This window comes from Elephantulus edwardii, unplaced genomic scaffold (assembly GCF_000299155.1).
Source record: "Elephantulus edwardii isolate Elephantulus edwardi_28Jun2011 unplaced genomic scaffold, EleEdw1.0 scaffold00086, whole genome shotgun sequence".
NCBI lineage: Eukaryota > Metazoa > Chordata > Mammalia > Macroscelidea > Macroscelididae > Elephantulus > Elephantulus edwardii.
Genome location: NW_006399836.1, coordinates 7,082,029 through 7,091,912, shown reverse-complemented (window position 1 = coordinate 7,091,912; position 9,884 = coordinate 7,082,029). Strand labels below are relative to the sequence as shown.

Sequence of the window (9,884 nt, the reverse complement as noted above, 5' to 3'; positions counted from 1 at the left end):
CTTGATTTTGTCCCAGACCTTGGTTGGAAATCTGTCCCATTGTATTTGGGTTTAATGTCCCAGTTACTATCAGCACAGCAATGGCTCCTTTCCCTTGACCTTGAGGAGGGTGTTGATGGTCCCTTGCACTTGCCTTCCTGCTCAGGGAGCTGATTTGATAGAGTTGATGTCAGCTTTGGGCTGAGTACAGATGAGGCCCAGAGTAGAAGCTTGGGGAATGATTGGTGAGTGAGCAGGTCTGGGGTTTAGGCCCAGGGTGGAAGGATGGAGAGCTAGATCCCTCTACGAAAGAAGCTTGTTGAGCTCCCTGGCACCAGCTCAGTGAACTTGGGGCTCACCTGACTCCCCCGCTTCTTTCTCCTCCAACTCTTTCTCTATCTCCTGCCGGATCAGAGCCAAGAGAGAGCCTGTGAAGGCACTGTTGTTGTTGATTGCCTTCAAGACGAGCACTAGCAACCCTATGAACAAAAGGCCTGAAGTCCCTCTACAACTATGGACATTTATCAAAGTTCGCAGAGTTTCCAGAGGTAAGTTGTTTAGGAAATAGATGCCACTCCTGCAATTAAAGATCAGAGAGGGCCCAGAAAAGTTAATAATCAAGAGGGGCAACATTTCAATGCAAGATAAACTTTTGAACAGGATTCATTCCATTAAAATATCACTTACACTGGTTGCAGGTATTTGGTCCCTTCTTGTCTCTTTGTCTTATGCTGGAGGCCAAAGCCTCACCTGCAGGCCCTCCTTCCTGTTACCAAAAGGCCTAACTCCTTTTTTTCCCCCTCCTCCCTTTTCCATGTTCAGTATTATTCTGATACCAAGACACACTGTCACGCCGAATTGTGCTTCCTGAATCGGGTTCCTTCTTGGCAGCTGGACCCAGCAAAGCACTACAGGATCGTTTGGTTTATCTCCTGGAGTCCGTGCCCTAACTGTGCCCGCAAAGTGGTTGATTTCCTGGGAAGGAACAGACACCTGGGCCTGTACATCTTCGCCTCCCGCGTCTACACCTGCCTAAAAGGATATGAGGAGGGCTTGCGCTCACTGTGCGCTGCCGGAGTCCACATTGCCATCATGACACGCAGAGGTCAGGGGGGAACTGTGGGGAGAGGGCAGAAAATGGGGCAAGGGAGGAAGGGTGGACAGTATTTAGACTTCCTGCTGAAACCTCTGCTCGCTGCAGCGATGGTAGAATCAGGACAAGAACTGAGAGTTCAATGGAAGAGAGCACAGGAAATGTGGTCTAGCAATCCGAGGGAGGAGAGAATGTTTGGAAATGGGGGAAGATAACAGAGGCTTCCAAAAATTCAGTGTGAGTGGATCTAAGTTCACCTAGAAGAAAGAGTTTGGGTTCTGTGGACTTGCTCCATCCCTATGGTAAAGGAAGGGGTGAAAATTCTGATGCAGGAGGTATGTTCCTCAGCGCTGCATGCCTTTGTTGTCTTTATAATGGCAGGAGTTTGACCTTTCCCACCACTTTCTTATTTCAGAGTTTGAATACTGCTGGTTAGCCTTTGTGGACCACCAGCTACAAGCCTTTCGACCCTGGCACAGACTAGAAGAAAACAGTCAAGTCCTATCCAGAAGGCTTCAACACATTCTCCAAGAAAGGCTTTCCTTTTTCCTGGTGCACCACTATCTAGTTCCCTCTCCTTTCTCTCCCTGGCCCTTCCCTCCTCTTCAGTTAAGAGCTCCCTTTTGGTTCCCTCCTCCCCACGGAGGAAACCAGCACTGACCCCTCTTGGGAAGTCGCTCTGTTTTTCTCCCTCCTTGTGCACTTCTTTCTCTCCTCTCGAATGTCATTGTCTCCCAGTCCCTTGTCCTTTCTTTCTTCAAATGTTCCCATTTATCTCAGAAAACCTCTTTATTTTCCTTAGTCAGTAAGGATAGAAGACAAGAAGACAGACTACTTCAGCGTCTCTGAGACTGGAAGTCTCTAATGAACTGGAGAAAAACTTCTTTCAAGAACAATGAATACTCTGTTTGCCCTAATCTCCAGATGACTCAAAGCAGAACAATAAGATGTTAGGAGTTCTGAATGAATGGATGCCTTGAGAACATCATAGTAAGAGTAACTTCAGCCAAACTGCAAGAGTGAGGACCGCCAGGGAATCAGAAACAACCAACCTTACGAGAACTCTGGAAGATACGCAAATGTTACAGAAACCAAATGAAAAATGGAGCAGGAAAAAGACTGCTTGCTATGCCTTTACTGCTGATACAAAGCAAAAGTGAACAAACAAAACAACAAAGGTCATTAAAAGCTCTTTAAACAATGTTTATTTGGTGGTTCATTCTGCTCAGCAGAGGGACTCAGCCACATATTGGTGCTAATTTCCTCTTTTGCAAAGAGAGAAGTTACAGAAGAATTGAGTAAAATTTTCTCCAGCAAAGACATCTAAAATAACTGGTTAAGGATGAGAGGAAGAACTCCTCCTCCGTTTTTATTAATATCTTATTTTTAAAAATTGTGATTTTAATGCATGTTTACAGAAAGGTTGGGTTTTATTTACTCACTGTTGCACATTTTCCTCCTCCCCCAGGCTAATTTGCAATGTGTCTCTGGTTCCAGATTGTCCACTGTCACTCATATACCTAATCATACATTCCCTTCAGACTGACCTTCCTTTCTTCTGTTCCAGCGCTCTGTTCATTATCTATCTGCTCTTTTCACAAGTTAAGTGAGATGTCTCTAATAGGGAGATAGATTACAAAGCAGAGAAAATGAATTCATTGAGTACTTGAAGAAAATATTTCTTTGAAATGGATTTGATAGTAGTTTATAGACTGAGAGACTCAGTTTGACAGGCTTATATAACTCTGCCTTTTTTTTTCTTTTTTCTTTCTTTTTTTTTTTTTTTAGTATCAAGTAATATCTTCCAGAATTTATGGAAATTCTTTTGTGAGAGTCTTTATTTTATCCAATACACTCACCATAAACTCCTTGAAAAACATCCCTATAAAACTGTGAAACTAGCCCAACCTATGGCTTGGGTTTGAACTTTTAATATACTTGGTTTCATACCATCTCCCTTCAACATGGAACATGAGCTTAGAGATTTTTACTGTTAGTGTTAAGTGCATTCCACCCCTCATAGCCACCCTGTGAACAACAGATCTGAATCTTACACTATCCTGCACCACTGTCGTAACGCCCACCTAGTTCAAGCTCATTGTTGAAGTCACCGTATGAATTAATACGATTGAGGATCTTCTCTCTTTTATTGACTCTCTACCTTTTCCAACAGAATATCTTTTCCAAAGACTGGTCCCTCTTGACAACATGTCCAGTGTTGTTGTTGTTGTTATGTGCTGTCGAGTCGCTTGTATATCCAATGTATGTAAGAAAATTTCACCGTTCTTGCCTGTAAGGATCACTCTGACTGATCTTCTTCCCACGTATGTTTTCTTGGTTCTTTTGGTAGTCCATGGTATATTCAATACTCTTCACCATTGTCACACTTCAAAAGCGTTGACATTTCTTCGTTGGTATTCTTTATTCACTGTCCAACTTTCAGATGCATAGAGAACATGTGAAAATATATCATGATTTAGATTAAAGACACCATGGTGTTTAAAATAGCATTTTTGCTCTTTGTCACTTTAGAGAGGTTCTTCAGAAGATATACTCAGTGCAACATGTCTTTTTATTTCCTGGCTGGGCTATCATGGATGCTGATTGTGGATCCAAGTAAATGAAGTCTTTGACAACTTCAGTCTTTCCTCTATCATGATGGTGCCTATTGTCTCAGTGGTGAGGATCTTTGTTTATTGATGTTGAGTTCTAATTCGTATTGAAGGCTGTGGACTTTGCTCTTCTTAAGTAAGTGCTTCAAGTCTTCTTCATTTTCTGCAAGCAAAGCCATGTCATCTAAATAACTGAGGTTGTTAATGAATCTTCTTCCAGCCCTGATGCAACATGCCTCTTCATAAAGTCTAACTTCTTGAATTATTTGCATGACAAAGAGATTGAGTAAGTATGGAGAACGTTCTTACACTGACACACATTTTTCCTGATTCTTAAACCCTCAGTGTTCCCTTATTCTACTTGGACAACTGCTCCTTGGTCTATGTATAGATTTCCCACTAGCAAAGTTGAGTTTTCTGGGATTCCCATTATTCTTAATAGTATCCATAATTTGTTATTATCTACACAGTTAAATGTGTTTACATAATCCACAAAACCAGTAAACCTCTTTCTTGTATTCTTTACTTTCAGCCAACATTCATCTGACATTATTGATGATATCCCTAATTCCATGACCTCTTTGGAATCCAGCTTGAATTTCTGGAATTCCTCTATCAATGTACTGTTTCAGTCACTTTTTAACAACCTAAATAAATTGAAACTTGTAATGGTATTAGAGAAGTCAAATTAAAGGGAAGAAATGCTGAAGTAATGCCAGATTGAACAGAAAATGTCAAAGGATAGCTTGATAAGACAAAGTAAAGCACGATAATGAAATGTGAAGAGAGCTGTAGTGAGAAAACCAAAAGGAAAGGACACAGCTGACAAATCTCAAACTGAAAGGACTGAAGAGTTCATTCTAGTCTCAGGGTACAACATTGAGGGATTCTAGGGGCAAAATATTGAATGATGCAGGAAGCATTTAAAGAAAATGGAAAGAATTAATAGAGAAAAAAAGAATTGGTCAAAGCTGAACCACTTCAGGAAGTAGCACGTGATCAAGAGCCAAAAGACAGGAGGAAGAAGTCCAAACTGCACTGAAGACATTGAGAGGGGAAAGCCAAATTCTTAGAAACTGATGGAATACCAATTGACGTGTTGCAGTAAACAGATGAAGACCTGGATGTGCTCAATAGTCTATGCCAAGAGATTTGAAAGATAGCTACTTAACAGATTGGTTGTTATGTGTTGTCAAGTCGACTACAACTCATAGTGACCCTATGCACAAAAGCTCTGAACCCTGCTCTATCTTAAGCCAATCGTACTGTCTCTGATACACCTACCCTTATTACCCCAGTTATTGTGTCAATCCATCTCATCTAGAGTCTTTCTTTCTTGCACTGTCCCTCAATCCTTCCAAGCATGATGTCCTTCTCCAGAGAATGGTCCCTCCTGGCTACATGCCCAAAGTATGTGAGATGGACTCTCAAAATCCTGGCTTCCAAGACAGACCTGTTAGTTCTCTTGGCAGTCAATGATATATTCAGTACTCTTCTCCAGCACCATAACTCAAAGACATCAATGGACTAGAACAGATCCGTATTTGTGCCCATTTCAAAAAAAGGTGATCCAATAGAGTACAGAAAAAAAGCTTGAAGATGGTAGCCCAATATTTTTATTTTTAATTTAGGGGTGGGGAAACCCATAAACTTATATTTGGGATTTTCAAATGCTTTTTAAAAAAATTAAACTAATTTATTTACAAAATTAAAATACATTATTTTCCAGAACAGATTCTTCCAATTTCCCTCACCCCCACCCCGATCAAATTGTACAACTCCATGATTAATCCCCCCACATCCTCATCCCTCTGCTTCCACTCCCCCTTGGATCTTTTTTTTTTTGGTATGAATACATGGCCCCAGAGAAAGTAGAGTGTGCTTTGTTTGAAAGAAGTTTTGTGTTTTCTGTTTTGATCTGTTTGTTAACTCCCTGAGTGACCGAGATCAGGGATCTACCTTATTTCACCTATATAAGAATTTTCATAGGGCAAATAAGTAATCTATGAGGGAACATTCCTCAAAAATACTGAAAACCAAATCAACCAGCTCTCTGGGGCATAAACTAAAGAAAATTACAATTACTGCTATCTTGGTAGGAAAATCTAAGGAGAGAGGCTTTGAGTGTAATTGTTGGTTTTTAGAAATTTATTCTAAATCATAGTCACTCCATGTGTGCAGAGCAGAACTGTTCTGTGGGATTCACCAAAGACAGGACTTTGAAAGCAGATTGTCAAGTCTGTTTCCCCATGAGCTTCTAGGTGAGGTCTAACTGACCACCTTTTGGCTATAAAGTGGAAATATAACCATTGGCTACCCAGGGATTGCTTTTTTGGGAATATTCAAAACCAAAACTCATTGCTATTGAGTCAGAATCAACTCATAACTGACTCTCAAGTGTGTTTTCAGAGGCTATAAATCACACTGAAAGAGTCCGTATCTCTCCCACAGAGCAGGGTCTTGACAAGTTTATGTACATACAAAGGAACCTAGAAAGTCACATGACAGCAGGACTCAGAAAGAAGTTTATAGCTGCAAATGTCCAGAACAAGTAGTATTAGAAAAAAAAATAGTACATACTAAACTCTAAGCTATCATAAAGGGGGGGAAGAATCATGATAGACTAGAAGTAAACAAAAATAGAGCTCTGGTGGCTTTGGGGTAAGTAATTGTGCTGCCAACCCAAAGGTTTGTAGTTCAAATCCACCAACTACTCCATGGAAGAAAGAGGGCATTCTCTTCCTATGTGATTTATTACCTCTGGAAACTTGCTGGAGGGTCAGCTATGAACCATTTCCAACTCCATAGTTCTCAATGGCAACCAAAAATAAAAGAAAGAAAAACAACAGACAAAATCAAAGGGAGGGGGAAAAAATAGGTGATTCTAGCAAAGTACAACATAAAGATAAAAGGAACATGCTTAAAGTAATAAAAATGTTAAGAGGTTTTACTACAGACCTCACAGAAATAAAAAGGATTATGAGAGAGTACTGTGGATAATTATATGCCCACAAGTAAGTTTGCTTAAAGGAAATGGAAAACTTGTTGGAAGCCAAAACTGACTCAAGAAGACATAGAAACTCTGAACAAGTCTTTAACAAATTAATTGGATGGCTAATAAAACACATCTCAATAAAGAAAAGCCCAGACCAGATATTTTCACTCATTATTGTTGTTGGGTTCCATCTGAATTGACCCTAGTTGACCCTCCAGCAGGTTTTCAGAGGCATTAATAGCACGGGAGGAGATTGTCCATCCCTCTCCTGAGGAGCAGCTGGTGTATTTGAACCATGAGCCTCGGAGATTACAGCGCAGCTTCTTGCCACTAAGCCACCAGAGCTCCTCACTCATGAATTCTACTAAACATATAAAGAATTAACACCAACCCTGCTCATATGTTTAAAAAAAAGAAGAAGAAAGTAAAGGTGAGAATACAGTGCTGCTATTACCTTGATAACAAAGTCAAACAAAAACATGACAAGAAATTTCCCTTGTTGATACAAATACTAAAAACCTCTACAACATACTAGCAAAATTATTTCAACAGAATGATAAAAGGGTTATACATCATGACCAAGTCAGATTTATCCAAGGAATATGAGGATGGGTCAACATAAGAAAGTCAATTCATGTAATATATAAAATTATTATTCAAAAGGGGTTTTTTTGTTGTTGGTTTTTTTTATTTTATTTTATTATTTTTTGTGTGAGTGTACCGTCAAATCAGATCTGACTGGTACAGGAGGAGATTGTCCCTCCTTCCCCGGCAGAGCAAGTGGTGGATTCGAACCAAAAGGGTTTTTAAAAAAACAAACAAACGAACAAAACCTCCATAGAATAATCTCAATTGTATCTGGCAATGGATGCTTAATTATGATACCAAAATAACACGAACAACCTGGGACAAAACAGGTAAATTTGACTTCACTAAAACAGAAAACTTTTGTGTATCAAAGAATACTGGCTGAAAAGGCAACACCAGGAAAGGGAGAAACTATTTACAAAAGTACATCTCATAATAGTCTTTCTAAATGTTTCTAAATTAATATTTTTAACGTTCATATACATTGTGTTTCATGCATGTGCACTGTTTTATACAGTCCGCTCCTTGAAGGCAAGGATTCTGAAACTCTGACATACTTTGGGCATGTAGCCAGGAGGGATAAGTCCCTGGAGAGGGATATTATGCTTGGGAAAGCGGCGGGACAATGCAGGAGAGGAAGACCCTTGAAAAGATAGATTGACTCAGTGACTGGGGTAATGGAGGTAGGTGTTTCAGAGACAATAAGTTTAGCTCAGAATAGAGCAGGATTCAGAGCTGTTGTACGTAGGGTTGCTACGAGCCAAGGGGATTTGACCGCACATAGCAACAATATAGTATTGGTTGGTCTTTCCCCCTTAGAATAATCTTCTAATAACTACTTTTGTGAAAGAGCATGTTAAACAAGCAAGGGCCACATGGGGAGTGCCATACTGACCTTTACCAACTTCTTAGGAGGAAACTATCCCCACACACAGTATCAATCACTCAAAACCAATTCCCATGAGGTCAGACATGTTCCCCGTGGTCCCATGCCTTTCTATATGCTGCTCAGCACCAATCTTACCACTTGACTCTGTCCAAAAACCTGATGTGATATCTCACAAAACCACACTGGGGGAGTTGAAAAGTTATAATTCAGATAAATAACAAAAGACAGTCAAAACAGCTCTTAAAATGTGCACTGCCAACCTGTGACTCTGTGTTCACAAGTTCTCAGCTGATATTGTTCCACCACCACCTCAAAGTCCCATGTCACATCCAGTTCAGCCATTGCTGCTGCCGCCATCCCAAAGTGTGTTCTACATTTCATCAAGTTTGGGAGAGGTCCCTCTTCTTCTGGTGTGGGAAGAATTCCTTCTAATGGGAAGAACTCCTATTCTCTGCAGCTTTAGCTGTTCAATTTATTGGCAAGACTAGCCCATCCTTTTGTAGATTATTGAGACCAGCCAATCCCTTTGTGGAATGGTAGATAGTCAGTCCTTTTGTGGATAGGCCAACACATCTCACTTGCACAGTCACTCTCCACATAGTCGTCTACACTAGAAAAGTCATATTGAAAGACAAACTCCACAGAGGATAAGGCAGCTCATGTCCCATGCCCTGTCATAATAGCCTTTGTTGTTGCTTTTAGGTGCTGTCAAGCCATATGACTATGACTCATAGCGACCTTATGAACATAGTGACCTGAACCCTGTCCTGTCCTGTGCCATCCTCATCATCTCTAACACACTTGAGCCCGTTGCTGCAGCCACCACATCAATCCATCTTGTTGAAGGTCTTCCTCTCTTTTACTGACCCTCCACCCTTCTAAGCATGATGTCCCTCTCCAAGGAACAGCCTCACCTAACAACATTTCCAAAACACGTGAAATGGAGCTTCATCACCTTTGCCTACAAAGGGTATTCTGGACGCACTTTCTCAGAGACCTATTTGTTCTTTTGACAGTTCACAAGATATTCAATACTCTGCTCCAACATCACAGTTCAAAGACATCAAGTCTTCTTCTGTCATCTTTATTCACTGTCCATCTCTCAGATGCATAGCAAGAGATTAAAAAGATCATGGCCTGGATCAGATACACCTTAGTCCTCAAACAGAACTCATTACTCCTCAATAATTTTGAGAGGTCCATCATTGCAGACTTTCCAGTGCAATCTGTCTCCTGATCTCTCCTGACTGCTGGTTACCAAAGGTGCTGATTGTGGATCCAAGTAAGATGAAGTTGTTGACAGTTTCTATCTTTTCTCCATCTATTGTTTTATGTATTGGTCCAGCGGTAAGACTTATTTTTTTATTTTTAAATTTTATTATTTTGTGTGTGTCTGTACCATCAAATTTTATCTGACTGGTACAGGAGGAGATTGCCCCTCCTTCTCCAGCAGAGCATCTGGTGGATTTGAACCACGTACTTCTGGGATTACAGTGCAACTTCTTGCCACTAGGCTACTAGAGCTCCCTTAAGAATTTTTGTTTTCTTCTTTTTCTCTTTTATTGGGAAAAACATATTGGGGGTACAAGGAGGTGAGGGTTGGGGGCAGAAGGGTAAGGATGGGCCAAGATGCAGTTGCAGAGCTGCACAGTTTGGTCGGTGGGGGGAGCAGGTGAAGGAAATGATGAGGGTCCAGTGGGGACCAGATGCTACAGAGGAATGACAAGC

At 40.7% G+C, this 9,884-nt stretch overlaps 1 protein-coding gene across 1 annotated transcript in view; it reads right to left on the bottom strand.

Moving 5' to 3' along the window:
* Nucleotides 1-1,069: 1,069 nt before the first annotated feature.
* The window catches only part of APOBEC3G (apolipoprotein B mRNA editing enzyme, catalytic polypeptide-like 3G), a 17,911-nt gene continuing 9,096 nt past the window's right edge, over nt 1,070-9,884 (bottom strand). Inside the window, exon 4 of the mRNA XM_006890198.1 lies at nt 1,070-1,096. Coding sequence (XP_006890260.1) covers nt 1,070-1,096 — 27 coding nt within the window. The remainder of the gene's footprint in view (nt 1,097-9,884) is intronic.